Source organism: Drosophila serrata, unplaced genomic scaffold, assembly GCF_035046125.1.
Source record: "Drosophila serrata isolate PLE 108 unplaced genomic scaffold, ASM3504612v1 contig_339, whole genome shotgun sequence".
Lineage (NCBI taxonomy): Eukaryota > Metazoa > Arthropoda > Insecta > Diptera > Drosophilidae > Drosophila > Drosophila serrata.
Window position 1 is genome coordinate 78,728 of NW_028257237.1, and position 21,929 is coordinate 100,656.

General features: G+C 43.2%; 1 protein-coding gene across 1 annotated transcript in view; it reads right to left on the reverse strand.

Annotated features, from left to right (window-relative positions):
• Positions 1–21,929, reverse strand: part of DIP-lambda (Dpr-interacting protein lambda) — a 105,449-nt gene that overhangs the window by 53,124 nt on the left and 30,396 nt on the right. The window contains exons 2-3 of the mRNA XM_086837985.1: positions 3,823–4,008; positions 3,418–3,613 (exon numbers count right to left, since the gene is read on the reverse strand). Coding sequence (XP_086694111.1) covers positions 3,418–3,613; positions 3,823–3,957 — 331 coding nt within the window. The 5' untranslated portion in view covers positions 3,958–4,008. The remainder of the gene's footprint in view (positions 1–3,417; positions 3,614–3,822; positions 4,009–21,929) is intronic.

Sequence of the window (21,929 nt, forward strand, 5' to 3'; positions counted from 1 at the left end):
AAAATGTGGCACTAAAAGTATGCCACAAATTTTTTAAATTGTACTTTTGCTTGTCAATGCTTGCAATATATTATTTCTTGCCTGCCTTTAGGCAGTATTATAAAGACTTTTTTTTAATAATATAAGTTTAAAAATTTAATTTTGGTATAAAAAACCTCAGAGTGCGAATTTTGGACAGCTTATACGTAAAAGCGAAATATTCAAAGTTATTTTTAAAATTTTTTTCAATTTGATCGGAGGTGGTACGTCAAGGTACCCTAAGTTTGAAATCACAACTTGTGAAAAATGGGTTAAAAACTGTGTTCTTTTTAAATTTGTTTGTAAAATAATAAGTGTAATATATAAAAAACATTTTTTTTTTTAATTTTGGGTTCTATTAGTTACATTAAAAGCATTTCGATGTGACTATAGCTGCCCGATAAAATGAAAAAATTAAACGCAAATATCCACTTTGATTAGCTGCCATCTCGTACCCATTGAATAGAAAGTAATAAAATTTTGAAGAAGATAGCTTAATCTATCCTCTTTATAATGCAATTGTTTTTTTTCTCATTTTCTTAAAACCATTTTTGACCCTTTTGGCCAAAATCCGGGCCGCCTGGCCCATAGTGCAGTGGTTGAACAGTTTTGAAAGCCCTGAGGTTTTCTAATGAAAGAAGGGACTTAGAGGTCTTAAGATTTTCTAATATGGGAAATAAACCAATAATGTATGTAGTTTTACTACCACCGATCACAGTCTGTAGAAAATACCAAAGTACCAACCAACAAAGTACGTACCAATAACTCGAGGATAACTGCGTTTATACTTTGAATCTATTTATGTTCATTGTATTGAATAGCAAAACGTACTTTAAAATTGTTTCATTTTTAATACAATTTTAAAGAATGGAATGTATAAATTACTCGGTTACATGTTAAAAATACTTTTGTAACTGCCAAAATAGATTCGGGTTGTAACATGTAGGCAATAGTTGCGTTTATCAGAACAATATGATCATTGATAGTTTTTGTCGGATAGGTATGATTTCTTCCCCCATAATTAGCGAAATAGGAGCGTTAAAAATAGTAAGCAATCTTTCGTGATACTAATGCATTTTATTAATGGTTGAAATATCGACAAGAATAAGAAACAAAAAAGGAAGCAAACTTTAGCACTCCGAGTACCCTTCCTATCTGAATAAAACTGTAAAGTTAGTCTTATATATAGTCTCGCTCGTATATATGTATGTAGGAACGGGCCGGATCGGACGACAATTCCATATAGCTGCTAAAGAAACGATCAGAAAATTTTTAAAAAAAAAATTATAAATTTTTCAGTTTTCACCAGATTTTCATCCAATTTAAGAAACAGCCATTTATAACGAATTTTCTTAGTTTTAGGGTTATTTTAATTCCATTTTTATACCCTTGCAGGGTATTATAATTTCAGTCAGAAGTTTGCAACGCAGTGAAGGAGGCACCTCCGACTATATAAAGTATATATATTCTTGATCAGGATCAACAGCCGAGTCGATCTAGCCATGTCCGTCTGTCCGTTTCTACGCAAACTAGTCTCAGTTTTGAAGCTATCTCAATGAAATTTTGTAGTTAGTCTTCTATATACTCTCACTCGTATATATGTCGGAACGGGCCGGATCGGACGACTATATCATATAGCTGCCATAGGAATGGTCGGAAATTTTATACAAAAAAAATTACATTTTCAGTCTTTAAATTTATTTATAGCCATGTTATATTATTCTACAATTTTGTGTAAACTTTTATGAGAATCGGACTACTATATCATAAAGCTCCCATAGGAGCGACCAATACAAATAAAAATAATAACTTTTCAGTTTTCAAAAGATTTTCATAAAATTTAAGATATAGCCTTATTTATAATTCTACAATTTAGGGATGACTTTTAATTTGAATGAAAAAAACAAGAAAGAAAGCTAACTTCGGCACACCGAACTATACACTTGCAGATAGAACTTCGAGGACTAGGAATTAATACAATATAAACTATAATATTTATGTTAAAAAACAATTAAGTAATGCCTGCTTCTATTTCATTCACCTATATATGTATTATATTTACAGTTTTACCTTATTTACCGATCGTTTGTGTTGCAACTATTTGATATAGTCGTCCGATTACCATAAAATAAAAATAAAAATTCTATAATAATAATAATAATAAAAAGGGCTATATCTCAAATTTGATGAAAATCTGTTATCAACTGGAAAATCATAATTTTTAATTGTATTAAATTCTCGATCGATCCTATAGCAGCTAAATCCGATTTTTATACAATTTTCACAAAATTTTAGTATAATATAAAATGGATTTATCTCTAGTTTGATTAAATACTGCTAAAAACTAAAAGAGTGTTTTTTGTAATAATTTTCCGATCGTTCCTATGGCAGCTACATGATATAGTCGTCCTATCTGTGTCTGGTCCGACACATATGTATACGAGTGAGAGTATATAGAAGACTAACCGCAAAGTTTTATTGAGATTGATTCAAGACTAATAGGCTAGTTTGCGTAGATATAGACAGACGTATAGACCGACATGGCTAAATTGAGATCGAGATTAAGAATATATATATTTTATATGGTCGGAGGTGACTCCTTCACTGCGTTGCAAGCTTCTGACTGAAATTATATTATCCTGCAAGGGTATATAAATAAATATTGTAATACAAAGTTTTATTCATTATCACGGGATTTTAAAAATAAAACTTTTAATGATTACGGTCCCTTCTTCTTGTATGAAATTTTTCATCAAAATAAAGAAAATTGTGTTTATGCAAGTTTTCAATCGAATATTTCCTAATTTATTTTAGAAAATGTAAAATTAGTTCAACTTGATCAATCTAACCAGTATTTTGTTTAATTTTTTGGCAGCGATGCACATTTCTGTAGAAATTTGTAACCATTTGTAATCGTAATTTTAATCTCACCACAATTAGGTGTTTTTATTGATATTTGTGAATACAGCCGAAAAAGAAGAATTTGAATTTTTTTGTACATCAATTGCAAGTATAAATCTATGGCTTTATTGGATTATTTGAAATGCGGAAGTAAGTGCAAAAACATTTTTTGAATTGAGATATTAATAAACATGATTTCAATATTTCCAAATTCGAACTTTTTCTTGTGTGTCCTTTAAGTTTGTGAACGGTCTAGCTTAGCTGGAAAATTAATTAATTAATTAATTCTGTCAGAGACTATAGAGCTAACATAGATCTATCAAATTTTGGTGACGGATGAATGGGCGCTATAACCAGTTTAAAAATTATATGCCTTATTAATTTTATTGTTAATATAGCCCTAAATAAAATTTATTAATTTTAATAATGAGTTTTGAATGCTAAGAATGTAAAAAATGAATTTATACAAAAAAAAAAAAAAATGTTCAAGTTATTTACCTTGTTTATCTCTATTTTCCGCTCGAAGTATAATGTCCTTTCCATCTTCCCTTCGCCACTGTACTTTTGGTTCTGGAACACCGGTCGCACTGCATATTAGTGATATGCTGCCGCCTTCTGTGCTTACTCCTTCCTCTTGGTTATTTTCTCGGTGGTTCATAATATCTGGTGGTACAACAACGTCTAAATGTCCAGACTGAAAAAAAATATATATTAGATTCCCATTGCGCAGCTGTTATTGTGTGCGCGAATAAATGGGAAGGTGTTCAGTAGGTTGTACACACTCGTGAAAGCCCATGTCCAGACAAAATCGTTCTCCCTGTCGTTACATACGCACAGGGATAAGGACACCCTTGGACTTAAGCTAAGCCTCTTGGAAAAGAGGTGGGATAGACATGTACTTACAAGGCTTTTCATGGGATCTGTATTAACTTGGCACATGTAGCTGCCGGAGTCGTTTATTTGTACACGAGATATGTGAAGTTTCCAGGTGTTGTGGCCGTTGTGTGTCACAGATAATCTTGGATTTAGTGAGACCATATGTGTGTGTATGCCAAGTATTGCTTTCGAATCAGATTTAATCCATGCCACCTAGAATTGTAACAGCAAAGAAATAAATGTACATTTATAATAAACCGTTGTTCTATGAATAAAAGGTCTGACATTTTGGCCAAATGAAACACTTTTTAAACACTTGTATTATAATTTCAGTCCGATAATATAATGTGTATATATTTTTGATCAAGATCAACAGCCGAGTCGTTCTAGCCATGTCCGTCCGTCCGCAAACTAGTCTCTCAGTTTTAAAGCTATCTACATATATGAAACTTGTCAGTTAGTCTTATAACTTAAATTTGAGGAAAATCTGTTGAAAAATGAAAAGCTAAAATTTTTAATTGTATTATTTTTTTTTATCGTTTCTATGGGAGCCATATGATATAGTCGTCCGGTTCTCATAAGATGTTACATTTTTGTAGAAAAAAAATGATTTGTAGAATAGTGTCAAATGGCTATAACTAAAATTTGATGAAAATCTGTTGAAAACTGGAAAACCTATAATTTTTAATTGTATTAATTGATCGTTCCTATGGGAGCTATACCTCAAATCAATTATTAAATTCTGTTGAAAACTGAAAATGTTATAATGTTGTTTTTTTATAAAAATGTTCCGATCATTCCTATGGCAGATATATGATATAGTCGTCCGATCCGGCCCGTTCCGACATATATACGAGTGAAGGTATATACAAAGAAGACTAACTACAAAGATTCCTTCAGATAGCTTCAAAACAGAGACTTTTTTGCGTAAAAACGGATGTAGACGCACAGATGGACATGGCTAGATCGACTCGGCTGCTGATCCTGATCAAGAATATATATACTTTATATAGTCGCTGGTGCCTCCTTCACTGCGTTGGAAATTTCTGACTGAAATTATAATACCCTGCATAGGTATAAAAACATATTTTCTTGGAATGTGCACACAAAAACAAATCCGGGGTATTGTTGCCAAATTTAGGCCCAAGTAGGCATGATTTCGGGCCAAGTCCGGATTTGCTAGTTTTTAGTATAAAAACAATCCAAAATATTTTTGATTCAATCCCACTAATCTTAAAAATTTAAACTAAAAAATTCTTTGTCCCGACCATTCTTAGATTTTTTAATCCCAAAAATTCTTGATGTAATTATGACTGTTCTTAAATGTTTCAATACCACGAATTCTTTTTTTAATCCCCAAAATTTTTCTAAATTTTTTTTGTAGTTCTTCTACAATATTAATCTCAAATGCGATAAATTTTAGAATTGTTGTGCTGAATTTTCTTAAATAAGTATTTGTTACTTAGTTTTGCGATTTACTATATTTCTGTTTAGTCTATTGTCTACATTAATATTTAACATATGTATGAGTTTTTTGTTGTTGCTTGCAAACGTCGTTGCGAACATACAATGTTGTGTACTTATCTAAGAAATGGCCGGCAACCGTAACCTCATCCCAAGGATGTTAGAATCTATTGGGAATCATATGAACACACGTGCGAGATTTAATTTCACTTAAATCCCGATACTTGCTTATTTTGACCATTTAACCCGAATCGTAATTGAAAATTTTAAGGGACCACATCGATAAAATCAAGCCAAGTATTTTTGATTTAAAAACTTTTTTTTTTTGTGTGTACATTCACGAAAAATCTCCCTAGATTTGAGGAAGTTCCTTTACTGCTTTTAAGGCGGCTTTTTTATTTTGATTTTAGGTTACTTTATGTAGTTTTTATGAGTGTACTAGACAAAAGTGCTATAAGAATTTTACAGCTCCAGAAAGCTGTAATTAATAATTGTCTTGATGGCACGGAGAACGCAGTACTCTGCACAGTGGGTACAAGTAAAGATTTGAAACTGTAATGATACTGATAAATGTCTATTTTCAACACCGTACATCCCATTTCAGCTTATAGCTGAAAGTAACTCTAAAATCATATGAAAAAATCTGCATGAAATCACGAACTTAATTACTACCGAATATTAATAATTAAAAATAAATTAAACATAAATCATAGCCTCCTACTTTGGAAGATGTAAAAAGTATGCAACGCGTTAAGCAACACGTCGTATATGAAATGGTCTATATGCGGTGCTAAACCCACCGAAATTAATGATTTTGAGAACCACTTTTTTGAATTCGTCTTTTAATTTCATTTCTACATACGTTTTTTTTTTCCAGTATTTCTTTCATATTTCATACAAGTTGGAAACAAAAATTTGCCACATTGCAAGATCATCAGAAGTAAACACCTAATGTTCTGCCAAGAAAAGAACAAATCCAAGCGGAATTTTGCGACGTAATGGGAATAATTGCAAGATAAATGCGTATACAGAAAATAATTCAAATATAGCAAAGCTTGGATGCTAACAATAAAATTTTAGAAAGGCATCTCTAGTGGTGTAGCTAAAGTTTTCACTATGTATTCAAAATATTTTTTTTTATTTTAAGGGAAAATTACATAATGATATCCCAATACGAAATATTTATGACCTTGGCTCGGTACAAGTCCCACCACTGTTCATTGGTAAAAAAAATGTGCCTAAAAAACTGTTTGACAAAGTTTGTTTTACCAAATTCTGGCCAGAGAATGTTGATGTCATGGAGTTTAAAGCCAAAAAAAAAGAAAAAAAAATAGAGGAATTCTACTGTGTTGAATTTCTCTGTATGAAGCTATTTGTCAACGGTAGCATCATTTTATTACCTGTTCCTACATTCCTCCCTTTTTGGAACTTCTTATTTATTTCACCATTCCGCTATTGAGTTGGTTTCCAATAGAGGTTTATCCGGATGTTATAAAATGGGCCTGAAGATTTTTACGCGGTATTGAAGATCTTTTATTTTGAAGGCAAGAAGTTCGCCTGGCGTCATTTGGAGGCATCTACTAATGATGCCATTTTCATCGCTCCTATCAATGAGTGCCACGATCAAGTTTTCGATTTCCTTTCCTTGTTTCTGGGTTTCTTCGCCTTCACGGCGGGAGTTTCCTTTATGGCACTCTCGGCAGATGTTGCCGTTTGGTGGCAACCAATTCCTCCACCTTCTTGGCGAAACCGCCCGTTTGGTGAAGGGCAGTCTGGTCTCTTCGATCCTTTTCTCGGCCCAGGAAAGCTTTACCCTTTCCTCTTCGGATAGGGCAGCTTTTGTCTAGAACCGGCTCTGGATGCGAAGGCAGCCCTATACTGCACCTTTGCCTTCTTTCCCTCATTTTAATACTTCGTCGCTAATAAAAAAAATCCCAGATCCGATGTGTGCGACAAAAAACGTACATCTGCACACCTTTTGCAGCAGAAAAAGGCATTCCACTTCGCGTGTTTAGTGGTCCGATTTCGCTCAAATATGGATCTTGCCGAAATCTTTAACTCCTTGGCAGTACCAATCCACTTGGCAGAGAACCAATTGCAAAAACAATGACAGCTGCTAAGGCTGAGTAGGCAATCAGAGACGCACGCTTTTTTTTTAAGAAAAGTGTGATTGAAAAGGCACAATTTGGATTCATCACTATGTGCGTTTATTACACTTAGACTTTAGTAGTAGTTAAACTGCACTCGATCACGCGTTTCAGAAAAAGAGATCTGATATTCGCAAATCTAGTGTGACTATGGATTGCCAAAATCTATTTCGGCAGATTTTTTTTTTGTATTTTACGGAAGGAGGTACTATTTGCAATAAAAATTTTTGGGAACGAAACTTTTGCTTAACTCGTTTATTGCCAAAAGAGTCAGGTTAACAAATGGGCTTGACTCCCACAGGATCTTTTTGTAAATCCTATTGGTCGGCAACGTCCCTATATTCGACAGACGACTTGACGTCGACCGCGTAAATAAGTTCTCTAGAGTTAGCCAGAACTATGGGCAGGAACTTTGCTGAACTCCAAAATTGACCCGGAGAACATTAGACAAGCTATTTTTAAAGATAACTATTTGCGTTTAGCCATTCAGGTAACTTGAGAACCAATTAAGAAGATCAACTTGAAAACCCATTAAATCAAGTTTCCTAACGAGCAGAAAATGGTTAACAGAGTCAAATGCTTTACTGAATTGAACCTGCGCAAATAGTTCGGATACTATCTTATCATTAATAGCGTTTGTATATTCTGGACGTTAGTGTACTACGGTCAGTACATACAAGTGTCCCGTATGAAACCAGGCACGTGCTAGTTGGGTTAGGTCTAAGTAGGCGCGAAAGGAAAAATAGAAAAGAGGAAGAGGTAATTAACTACTGGCGTGCTGCCAAATTGCTTTCCTGCATGACTACTAAGTGGGTTAGAATTAAATACTGAGGGCTCCATACGCTGCATCCATATTCTAAGATACGACGAACTAAAGAAGAATTTAGTGACTTAGGGGTCATTGAATTTCTTCGACCACCGTTTTATAAATCCAAGCACACCTTTGGTTTTATTCACCATAGACGAAATATGATAAATAAAGTCTAGTTTTGGGTCTAAGCGGACGCCCAAACCATCAACAGAATTAATTCCTTCGAAAGAGCAGCAGCGTGTAAGTAGCAAGCTTAGGACCGACACGAGAGAATGTCATTAGCTTGCATTTCGAGCCGTTTAAGTTTAATAAGTTTACTCGGCACAAAGATTAAAAATTATTGAGATCTGTTTGTAAATCCGACTGGCAGGCAACGTCATTGTAATTGCACGCAAAGCTTGACGTCATCCGCGTACATAAGCACTCTGGAGTTAGTCAAGACTTTGGGCAGGTCATTTATAAATAATGTAAAACAACAAGGGTCCCAAATGGCTGCCTTGCGGGACGCCAGATGTAACCCTTAGAACGTTAGATAAATTATTCTTAAAGGGGACCTTTTGCATCCTGCCATTCATATAACTTAAGATCCAAATAAGAAGTGTAACGAATCGCTACACACAAAATGAATGTTACAAGCAAGTTATTAGCTCGAGATCGGAGCGAACGCAAGATATTTTTCCGGCTTCGGCTCATCGGCTACGGGAGTGATGAACTTGCTCGGATCTCGGGTTGCCTTTGCATAATTTTAAACAGAAATGAATGCGTGCTACAACAAGCTTATACCAGGACAGAGAAGCAGACAACACATAAATAAAAGTTGAGGAAAAATTGGCTTACCTGCCCCTTCTTAGCACTCCTGGTGTTCTGGAGGCTCTAGTTTGCCCACCCTTTCTATGGTCGCTTCCATCCTCAGCTCTATGTAGCTTGGGCGACCCCTTCGACAAGTGCTATCCTACATTACAAGGCATGCCATCTGCGGCCAATTCTCCACAATTAAAAACATTAAAAAAAATTTATTTAAAACTAGAAAATTATAAATTCATTTCTAAAAATAGAAAACGTAGAAAGGCACTTACACATTGTTTACGTCAGGAGGCCCTTCGCGGCGCCGCCTCTGTCCACCGAGTTTCCAAAGATTTGCCGCTCTTGCACTCCCTCAAGTCGGCTCTTCGCGCACTCCTCATCGGGCTAGTCTAAGCGCTCCCGCGCCCACTCTTCGATTTTCGCGAACGCACGCTCTCGAGTTCCCGAGCTTCGCTCGCTACTAGGCGAGCTGAGGGACGGTTAGTTCGCGCTCCACTTCTCGGGCCCGCTCTCGCACTGTTAAGCTTAGCTTATCGGTCAGGAGCGCAGCCCTTATGTTTAAGCTAGTTAGTTCTATGTATGATGCGTAATAAAGCGGAAGCACTCATTCGAGCTCCACGACGCCCCGACTTATGATTTTAACCACTACGGGTTATATACTTTCTGACTGCGTTGCGGGAGCTATTTTCCAGTACAGGATCTTAAGCGGCAGGATCGCCCCCCCTACAAACATTTGGTCCTTCGAGCCGGGTGCGGATATCCTTCCGTCCTTTCACCAGCAGTTCCCGGTGATATTTCCGCTACAGATAATTATATGCTTGCTGGCCGTCAGCCGATAGGGTGCACAGGGGGATCAACTAACTGTGTCATCTGCCGTAGTTGTGCACACCATCGGTAGGGCGACTATACTCTCCAAGCGAGGGCGGCTGGAAGCAGGTCCCTAGTCGAGGCTCGACCAGGGATGCTGGCCAATTGTAGTCGGGCGGACTTAGGCAAGTCATTAATCAGCCTCCCCTCAAGTCAGGTGTGTGACGCGACCCGTGCACACTGACTTCCATGTTCGCAGCTGAGGGGTTAATCCAGCTGTGTCTGCACGGAGCCTTCCCAGGGCCAGGCAATCCTGGATAGTAAGTGGCCGCACTTTTGGGGCGAAGCTGCGGTCGACCTGTCTTCAAAGCCCCAAACCCCCACTGGCGCGCTGCGAGTAGCACTCCCCAATCTAAACACACAGGTGGGGCTCAGCTCAGACAAGATAGCCAAGAACGAAGCTGAGGGCAAAACCGACCTTCGGGATGCCGTGGACAAGGCCAAATTCCTTGCGGAGATCACGGAATTCGAGCAATATAAAGCGGCAAACGCAACGGCGTTGCAGCCCTCGAAGGCGAAGCGAATTCGCTCACAGGAAGTGAGCGAAAGCGCGCCTAAGAGAGCGAAGGACCCACAGGGTAAGCCGCGAGCGACTAACTTCGTCAGCAAGGCAAAGAAATTTAGCGAGGTGGCCAGAGAATGTCTAGCTATGGCACTGGTGGACGAGCTACATGATGACGGTTGCCTGCTGTCGGAGAAGTGGGAGGTGATCGAGGCCAAGTTGGCCGACATGGTAACCGTCCGGTTGGTTGGCATGCCGACAGGCCCCATCCCCTCCTTCGACTTCTCAGACGTGGTCAGAGGTCACCGGGTCATCAGGTGCGACGACGGGTTCTCCCGAAGCTTCCTGGCAGAGTGTGTGGCTAAGATTAGCGACTCATGGGCTGGCCTTAAGATTAGGCTAGTCCACTCCAAGGAGACCCAGAGCTCGCATCTGGTTACCAAATGGCCAAACTGACCATGCAAGGGTGATCGCCTGTCTGAAGGCCCAGAACCCAGACATCCATACAGAGGACTGGACCATCCTCAAAGCTCAGCAGGAAATAAAGGCGAACCAGCCTTTCCTCCTGCTGATTAACCAGCGCTGAAGGCAAATGACCACAAGGTCCGGTACGACATCAGGAAGGCCAAGATACAGGTCTTCTTGGCCGAGCCGTACGACATATTGGAGGAGGTCGATGACACCAACAAATTGTTGTACGACATGGTCATCGACGACCAATCTCCTGAAGACACGCCCACCAACATCGATGTCGAGAATCGTACAGATTAAGCTCAGCTCGCACGCTTCAGCTAATCTCACGATCCTTCTAAGGGAGAGGGATATCGTCATCGGTCTGATACAGGAGCCTTGGACCAGGGACGGGCAAGTCGCTGGACTGAGAATCCAAGGATACACACTACTGTGCACAAACTCGGATGGTAGGTCGAGGGCTTGCATTGTAATCAAGAATCATTTTAATGCTTTTCTCTGTCCCAATCTCAGCACACCTGACCTAGCAGTGGCCAGATTCGTAGCAGCGGATGGGAGCGGAGTCACCCTATCATCAGCGTACATGGCCCATGACAAGCCGGCCCCGCCTGAGCCGGTAGTCAAGCTGCTGCATTGGGCGGAAGCGACGAAGACGACCCTGGTGCTCGGGTGTGATGCGAACGCGAGGCACACGCTCTGGGGTAGTTCGGAGACTAACGAAAGAGGTGAGTCACTCTTTGGCAATATTATATGTAGAAATGGAACGATATGCAATAAGGGTAATACCCCGACCTTTATCTTTCCGAGCACGGAAAATTTCACATTACATGTAGAACATAATAATTACAGGGTCGAGAATTAGAGGGTATCGACAGAACACTCCTTCTCAGACCATAGGTACATTTTCTTTGAAATAACGACACCAGTTAAGAAACAGGTGCCAAAAAGAAACCCCCGTAAGACGGATTGGAACAATTTCAGCGAAATTGTCCGATCTAAAGTAAACGGCAGGAGGATCAAGACAATATCCACTGCAAAGGCACTCGACAAGGAGGTTGAGGACCTAACGAATATTCTGAACAACGCCTTCAAAGAGACTTGTAAGCTAACATTCTCGAAGAAGCAATACCCACCGTGGTGGACAAAGGAATTAAGCGAGCTCAGGAAGAGCGCGAGAAAGTCCTTTAACCACAGCTATGCAACCCGCGATTGGGGAACATACAAAGAGGCACAAAAAATTTACAAGAAGGCAGTATACAAGGCCAAGAAAGAATCGTGGCAAAACTACTGCGAGTTACTGGAAGGCATAAAGGACACGGCGAGAGTAAGCAAAATCCTCGCCAAAGGGCACATAAGCCCTACCCTGATCAACAGAGCAGACGGCTCTGCTACGACGACAATTGAGGAGTCACTAGAGCTACTAGTTGACACCCACTTCCCAGGAAGCCTTAGAGTGAGCTCGGAACCCGAGGAGGGAACGAGCTCTCAAATGGATACATTTACGAAAGACATCATTACCACTGAGCGAATTCAGTGGGCAATAGATTCTTTCGATAAGTACAAAAGCCCGGGCCCAGACGGCTTAATACCGGCAATGCTACAATCAGCTAAGGAGAGTATTTGCAAATGGCTAAAAGCCATTTACGAAGCTTGTTTAAGACTGACGCACGTCCCACTGCTATGGAGAGAAGCTAAAGTCATTTTTATACCGAAACCGGGCAGAAGGGGGCACATCCTAGCAAAGGATTATAGACCGATAAGTCTCACCTCCTTCACCCTGAAGACACTAGAGAGACTCCTGGACGTCCACATCCGAGAGTCTCTAGAAGGACATCAACTCTCGGATGCACAGCATGCGTATCGCAGAGGGAAATCTACGGAAACAGCGCTACACGTAGTTGTACATCATGTCGAGAAGACATTACAACACAAACAATACACGATGGCAGCCTTCCTAGACATCGAAGGCGCGTTCAATAACGTGAACCCCGACTCTATCCTGGGCTCCCTCAACTTGCTAGGCATTGAGAGAGGCATCAGAGAGTGGATCGGAGTCATGCTAAAGAGCAGGACGATCACAGCCGATCTGAGTGGCACTCACCTCACGCGGACTGTGAAGAGAGGCACACCTCAGGGCGGGGTACTATCGCCCCTACTCTGGCTCACAAATATGAACGCCATATTGACAGATCTCAATACGGGTGGAGTTAAAGCAGTTGCGTACGGAGACGACGTAGTACTGCTAGTATCAGGACCATACCCTGACGTTATTAGCGAAATAATGACGGGTGCGCTAGGTCGTTTAAACAAATGGGCAGAAACCTGCGGACTAGGTATCAACCCCACTAAAACGGAACTTCACGCGAAGAACTAAGATACCTCCTTTCAACATGCCCAGTATTAGCGGCATGGAGTTAAAACTATCGGAGCGAGCGAAGTAACTAGGAGTAATTCTGGATAAAAAGCTCTCATGGAAAGAAAACATTGCAGAAAGAGTAAGGAAAGTAAGCATTGCCTTTTACTCCTGCAGAAAAATGTTTGGGAACAATTGGGGACTGCACCCAAAGACAATTTTATGGCTCTACTCAGCAGTGGTACGGCCAATACTAAGATACGGAGCCCTAGTATGGTGGCCGGCACTAACTAGGGCTTACACCGGAATGAAGCTGACACGGATACAACGGGCAGGGAGTGCGGGGGCCGTGGGTGCAATGCGCTTATGCCCCGCGGCTCCTCTCAACGCTATCCTGGATATAATGCCGATAGAGCTGATCGGGAAGGACATTGCAGCAAAGAGCGTAGTAAGACTGAAGGCAAGCAATTGCTGGATGGAATACGGCGCCGGGCTTAGCAAGATCCTAGGGAGCAGCGGCATTAACACAGACTGTTTGGTTTGGTCGCTTGTCCCATTGTGCGGGAGAGCGGCGATCAGCTGGTCGCTCGCTCGGTGTTGGATAGTGCATACGAGGGAGAAGGGATGAGAGGATAAGAACAGTCTGCATTTGCGAACGTCGAGGAACGCACGCCGCCGATCTAACGCCGTACTATTACCACACACACGCCTGTATATAGAAGGTTAAATTAAATATTGAATTTATTCGTTGAGTGTTTGATCTTGCCTGGGGAACCCCTCTTACAATGACCTCTTGCTATTGATACAAGGGGACACAACTATTCATGGTGGCCCATGAGGGGACATGCAAGTTAAAACGTTAAATTTGGCAATTTAGTGTGTAAATAGATTCCGTTAGATCGCGGCCGCGTTAAGTTTGCAAGTCGGCTCGGCAAATTGCCTGAAAAGAGGAAAGCGATACATAGGCGCAACAATGATTTTTTGGTTAAGTTTGTTTTACGTTCGGCAGCATGAAATCTGATTCGGAGGCTCCGACTTTGGAGCAGTTAGCAAATTTGCAGGCAAATCGTTACCAATCTCTCAAATCGGTCTTGCATAATTTTAAGAAGGATTCGCTATCGAGGAAACCAAGAATTTATCTAAAGAAGCGTCTGGAACAAGTGGAAGAAATTAGGAACGCGTTTCGGGAGACGGATTCCGTGATCGTGAATCTAGAAGGGTTTGCGGGCTCAAGCTATGCCGGGAAAAGTTTCCTGTCGGAATTCGAGGAGCGCTATATGGACGCCTATTGCGCCATCGCGGAGGACTTGGACAAACTTGGATCCGAGATTCCGGCACCGCCGCCCCCAACAGGTGGGGGCGCCGACCCGGAAGTGCGACTGAACATGCCACAGATGGCAGCTCCCAAGTTCTCCGGTGAGTTTGTGAGCTGGCCAGGATATTATGACGCCTTTATGAGCCTCATACACAACAATAACCATTTGAGTAATGTTCAAAGGTTACACTTTCTCAAAGAGTCGTTGCCACTAGGGCGCGATAATGACATCCGACAAATGCAGCTCATGGAGTCAAACTACGCCGTGGCGTGGGGAATGATGATTAAAAGGTATAATAATCCTCGTCTCGTCTTTTCTCACCACATGAACGCTATCTACGCTTTGCCGAGATTGCAAAGAGATAGTACAGAATTAATAAGATCGATGTTAAGCACGGTCAATGTTTGCCTGGCTGCATTCCGCCGCGTTCAAGCCTTGGACGGGGAATCGCAGCACTGGTTGGCGCATTACGTAGCATCGAAGCTGCCCAAGGAGACCCATAACGCTTGGGAGTATCATCAAGGAAGCGGCGCCGCCGTTCCGACCTACAATGAATTGGAATCATTTTTGAATGATCGGCTGATCATAATGGATGCGATTGAGAACCGAAGCTCGTCGTACGACTCCAATATTGGCCCAGGATCCACCGACGCGAGCAAAGGAGTGCGAGTGCATAATGCACAGGAGCGCTTAGGACGGGCGAATAGCGCCTGTTACCACTGTGGGGGCGACCATATTCTGCGTCGTTGCACAGCCTTTCTGGCCTTGGACTGCTATCAGAGAAAGGATATAGTGAGCAGAGCGAAATTATGTATTAATTGTTTGAGCAAGTCACATGCGCTGCCGCGCTGCACCAGCAACAAGAGCTGCCAAGTATGTGGGCAGCGCCATCACACCCTGTTGCACTTCCCAGTAATGGCTCAGCCGGGCCGGCCCTCAACGCCGCATCTTAGTGCACCCACAGCCACGGAGAACATATCTCAGCAGAGCCGGCGGTCAATTTCGAGTCAAAACCCAAGCGCATCTTACAGATGCCATTCGGCAACGTCACCGAATGTTTCTTCGAGGAGCGTACTTCTCGCCACTGCTCGTATCACCGTGCGAAATCCGGTCAACGGGCTGCAAGCCATCATTAATGCTCTCATTGATCAAGGATCTGAGGCGACTATAGTATCTGAGCACGTCGTACAGTCCCTGCATCTGACGCGGGCCAGTACCCGAGCGTCCATTTTTGGGGTCGGCCCCGGGGTTGGTCGTCGTTGCAAGTATACAGTCAATTTTGAAATCGGCAGTATTATTAACCCAACTTTTTCTTTAGCGGTCGATTCAGCATACGTTCTCCCTTCGGTTACTTCCTGCCTGCCGAGTCTTAGCTTCACGCCACAGCGTTGGGATCATATTCGAGGGCTCTCGTTGGCAGATCCGCACTACTCCCGGTCGAAGCGAGTCGACCTTATTCTAGGAGTGGACATGTTGGCGCAAATAATGTTGCCAGACACCAGGATCGGACTGCCCGGCGAGCCCTTAGCTCAGAATACGCACTTCGGATGGATTCTCTCTGGACGTGCAGAAGGCGTGAGGGAATCAACCCAGTTGCGCTGTCATCGAGTACTTTTGGACACCGAGGCATGGCTGAAGCGCTTCTGTGAGGTAGAGCCAGTCCCAGAACGCCCTTCGTTATCGGAGGGGGACCTCTGGTGCGAGGCCTTCTTTCAGAAGACTTACGTACGTCGAGGGGATGGCCGCTATATAATGCGGTTGCCCTTTAAAACCTATCGGGACCCAGCCATGGTCCTAGAAAGATCTCAGCAAATGGCGCTTAATCGGTTCCTACAATTGGAAAGACGCCTGTCCAGCAGTCCAGACCGGTGGAGCAAATATGTGGATGAGATCGAGGAATACTTCGCGCTCGAGCAAATAGCGCCGGCTGTGGGCAGTGAAAGTAGTTCAGTAAAGAATACTTCCACTAATATGCATGTAACCTCTTGTGTACTCCCACATCACGCTGTCTTCAAGAAGGAGCCTCAGTCGGCAAAACAGCGAATCGTCTTCGACGCCTCCTCAAGGACAAGCAATGGAAGGTCGTTAAACGATATTCTGTGGACCGGGCCTACACTGCAAAACGACATGTCGGCAGTCATACTCAATTGGCGGAAATATCGTTTCGTTTTTACGGCGGATATACAAAAAATGTATCGCTGCATTGATGTGCACCCGGAAGACGCCCAATATCAGCGGATTTTATGGAGGGCGGCGGATGGATCGATCCACGTTTATGCATTGTCGACGCTAACGTTCGGAACGGCTTCTGCGCCCTTCACGGCCATCAGGGTCATTCAACAGCTAGCAAAGGATGAACGGCATTCATTTCCTAAAGCGGAAGAGGTGTTGATGCATGAGATATACGTGGACGACATTCTTTCCGGAGGACATTTGATAGAAGAGACGGAAGACAAGAGGACCCAGGTAGCGGGGGCGATAAAATCCACGCGCATGGAGTTGCGGAAATGGTCCAGCAATGAAGCGAGTATCCTGCTGTCTATTCCGTTGGAGCATCAGTGCAGTCAGACACCTTTAAACTGGGACACCACGGATCCTATCAAGGCGCTAGAAATGTATTGGCTTCCAAATAAAGACTGTTTCAAATTTCGGATCAATTTTGAGATACCGGATAGCTTAACCAAAAGGATGATTCTATGGAGCATAGCAAGGCTGTTTGACCCGCTGGGTCTCATCGCGCCGGTCATCATCTCGGGAAAGTTAATACTGAAGGACGTAACTATGGCGAAGAAAACGCATGCAGACGGAACTCTGGCAACTCTGGATTGGGACGACGAGGTTCCGTTTCGGGACGGCTTGCTAAGGATCGGCGATATTAGTATACAGCGGTGGAATCATTATTCTCCTGGAGCCATAGTTTCGGCTCAGCTTCACGCGACGGGTCGTCGACATCCTATGCAGCTGCGACTTCTTTAAGGCTTCAGCACCAAGATGGAACGTGCTACGCCTCTTTGTTGGCCGCAAAGTCAAAGGTTACTCCTACCAAACCCTTGACCATACCTAGGACGGATCTGAGTGGTGCCGTACTGGCCGTCAAGTTGGTGAAATGGTTAACCGCGGCCAGGTGGATAAATGACCTCCCAATCCAGACCTTTTACTGGACGGATGCTACAATTCTTCTGCATTGGCTACACGGGGACGTCAATAGATGGAAGACTTTCGTCGCTGACAGGGTCGCCTTTATTCTGGATCATTCTGCGCCATCGCAATGGGGGCATGTAGAGACTAGCGAGAACCCAGCAGACTGTGCGACAAGAGGGCTATCTCCGGGTGAGCTAGCGGGCTACGGCTTGTGGTGGCGAGGCCCGGAGTGGCTTACACGCTGTCAAGGTGACTGGCCCTCGACGGAGGTCGGTCAGGCCGACATGATCGATGCCGCCCTAGAGGCGAAGACGGATAAAGTACGCGTTCAGCACACAGTCCCGCTGCCATCGTTGATTGAGAGATTTTCGAGTTTCACCCAGGCCGTGAGAGTCGTAGCGTACGTAATTCGGTTCAAGTCCAATACTGCCGGAAAAGGAGAGAGGCGCACCGGTCCCCTAGGCATCGAAGAGCTCGACCATGCTCTATTCGCTATCGTGCGCATCGTCCAAGGGGAGTCTTTCGCATACGGAGCAGTAAAAAATTCTAAACGGCTGCCCTCCCGAAGTAAGCTCTCGAGCTTGTCACCGATCTTAGTAGAGGACATACTGCGAGTAAGGGGGCGATTGCACCATTCTGGTCTGTCGCACGAGCGTCGCCATCCAATAATCATTCCAAGCTCTCATCATTTTACACAACTAGTAATACGCTCTTCGCATATCTTGACTCTGCACGGAGGTGCGCAGCTTACTCTGGCGCACACTCGCCAACGGTTCTGGATACTGACAGGAACCTCCACGACCTTGTCATCATCAAGGATGACCGATTTCCGCCGTCGCAATGGCTACTGGTGCGTGTTGTGGAGTTGCACCCAGGGACTGACGCGTTGGTCCGGGTTGTAACGCTTAAAACCAAGCAAGGCCATTTAAAACGGTCAGTGTCAAAACTTTGTCCGCTGCCGATACGTTCTTAAGAGCTCTCACTTTGCGCCTCAACCATAATGAATTGTTTCTTGCGCACGTTTCTTGTCTCATTTCTCCATACTAGATTCTACCCCGCCTACCACCATGCAGGATCTGGACAAGCGGAGATGTTTCATGCTCAGTCTAGCATTGGCGGGCGGCATGTTTGGTTTGGTCGCTTGTCCCATTGTGCGGGAGAGCGGCGATCAGCTGGTCGCTCGCTCGGTGTTGGATAGTGCATACGAGGGAGAAGGGATGAGAGGATAAGAACAGTCTGCATTTGCGAACGTCGAGGAACGCCCGCCGCCGATCTAACGCCGTACTATTACCACACACACGCCTGTATATAGAAGGTTAAATTAAATATTGAATTTATTCGTTGAGTGTTTGATCTTGCCTGGGGAACCCCTCTTACAATGACCTCTTGCTAATGATACAAGAAGACACAACTATTCACAGACGTTAAGACCGACTATATGATCGCGCAGATGAAATTCGGGAACGCATTCTCGACCTCATACCCATCAAGGGAAGACTGGAGTAGGGGCAAAGTAGTAGTGGAGAACGTGGTGTCCCTCTACACCGATGGCTCAAAAATGAGCTGCGGAGTAGGGGCTGGGATCTACGCTAAAAATTGTGGAATTGAAAAGTCTTTCAATCTCTTTAAATCAGCAACGATCTTTCAGGCTGACTTACTAGCCATAAGGGAAGCAGTCGAACTTTCCTTAAGGCAGGACCTCCGGGGCAACAGAGTTCGAATCTACTCGGATAGTCAAGCGGCTATAAAGTCCTAAGCTGCTGTACGAAAACGAACTCACGATTAGTGGCAGAATGCAAGAAGGCCCTTAATAGACTTGCTGACAAAAATAAGGTACAAGTAAAATTTGTACCGGGACACAACGAGATCCCAGGAAACGAGAAGGCAGACGAACTAGCCCGTGCAGGCTCGGCAGGGCTAAGTTCTGACTTCGAATTACCGATCTCCCTAAACGCGATCCAGACAAGGATCCTTGACCACTTTAAGCAGATAGCTAATAAAGAATGGCAAAGCAAGAGCGATCACAGAAGGTCAAGGGAATGTTGGCCGAGGTACGACAAGAAACGAACCAGTGAACTGCTATCCAACAGCAAGCGGGATATTAGCAGGTTCACGGCAGTCACCACGGGACATTGGGCGATCGGTTTGCACGCAATGAAGTTGGGACTGCCATACAATGCAATCTGTAGAAGCTGTAAGCAACCTACAGAGCAATAGACACCGGAACATCTGCTCTGCTTCTGCCCAGCGCTAAACCACATCAGACTTCGCCACTTTGGTGCCTACCAGATGGAGTCACTGGGAAGCATTGGAAAGCTGAAAGTTTCAGCAATCCTAGGTTTCCTTACTGACTCTGGGCGGTACTGATAGTGAACAACAACAACAAACAGAGGGAGTGGACCAAAAAGGAGCTTAGCTTTAATTGGAGGCCCCAGCAATGGGCCTCACCACTGTAACCTACCTACCTATGCTTGCTTCCGTCTTGTTCACGCTGCCGGCCTTCAACAGTGGGCCGAACATTAAATTCCTCTAACCTTTCTGCATGGCTTATTGTTTTTTCTTCGTGTTAACTCCAAGACGAGTTTTCCTGATATAACGGCAGTCGAGAATTTCATATTTCTCTGCGTCTCCGATCGTGAAAAGTTTCCATCCGTGTCCGTTTTGTGTGCGCCGCATGACTTCTCGCCGTTTCTTTCGGTTATCCCTTTGTTTATCCACTTGCCAACGGTCGAGGCCTATGTGCATCCACGCATTCTAAACTTGTGCTAATATTTCCGTACTGAAAAAACGGTTCTCCGTGAACAGTGAAATTGTGTTACAAAAAGAAAGGCATAATTAATATCGGCCAGCCGGTGTGCGCTTGTTGCGGGAATGCACACTGCTCGCCAAACAGTCCGCCGCTATCACGATATTTTCTCTAATTTTTGTGCTGTATCCATACACATTTTTCTGTTCGCACAATTGAATACAGTCCACGTCTCGACGATCCACTGTGCAAATACAAACCCTACATATTTACATACGAACATATATATTGGGCAACCATACATATATAATGGGCAAGCTTCGCCCTATTCTGCGCTGAGCATCGATCTCCACAATTATCTACATACATACATATATATTGGGCAAGCTGCGCGCTATTCTGCGCTGAGCATCGATCTCCAAGCTATTACATACATATATACAGACGCCCGCATAAGGGCATTTCAAGTAATTATTTGTCATTTTTTTCGTCTCCTCTTTGTGCCTAGAGCGAGTACACGCACCTGCACTTATACGTTCCACAGCCGAGTGTTTTTATTATCTCAAATTTAGCCGCCGACACGGCCGTGTTGTTGTTGCCCTGTAGTTCTTTGGGTCCCTCACTCACCACTGCTTTGCCTTCGGCTTATCCCAGTGAGCTCTTCTCAGCGACCAAAAGCGGATGTTTGTTTTTTAAATTCTACCTTCCTAGCGTTTAAATAATTAAACATCTGCGCTCATAGTTGAACATTCATTAATAGATCCAGAATTTGAATTTAATTAATTAATTTAAGTTAATTAATTTTAAATTCAATCTTTTCAACTGAGCCGCCGCAACGGTCGTGTTGTTCTTTCCTCTTGGTTCTTTTGAGTTCCGCACTGCTTTGCCGACGGCATGACCCACTGAGTTTTCTCTCAAACAAATGCCAAGGGTTTATTTCGACCATTTTGGATCCGTGATGAATAAATTTGGCAACAATTACTTTCGGCCAATATGTCCATACATCCGCATTTAATTTATTACGGGATCCATCCACATTTCGTGACCAATTTTCTGAGCTAAATAAAAGCAAGCCTCTACGTCCGAACTACTGAACACACACCAAAGGTAAAGTGAAAAATACAAGGATTTTAATTTGCAAATCCACTACTATTCAACACTAGCCCGAACTACCACCCAAATATATATATATATATATATACATATATATTCCGTTTGGGAATATCCGCTTAAATTAAAGTCCATTGCTGTCCGCTCAAGAGCAAACAACTTTAAATACTAGCCCAGCTTCATCGTCAAGGCTCACTCGGTCGACCACAAAAATGGCTCAAACCGCCATCGACATTGCGTTGAGGAAGTTTATTGCCACGACAGACCGTGTGAGTCAATTTGAGGAAAAGATCCAACCTCTAGGCGCCCCAGAAACCACCCATCCCTCTCCTTCCACGTGTCATGTGCGTCGCGACCAAATCCGGGCTTTGTGGGAAAAGGTGGAGAAGAGTTACGAGAGCT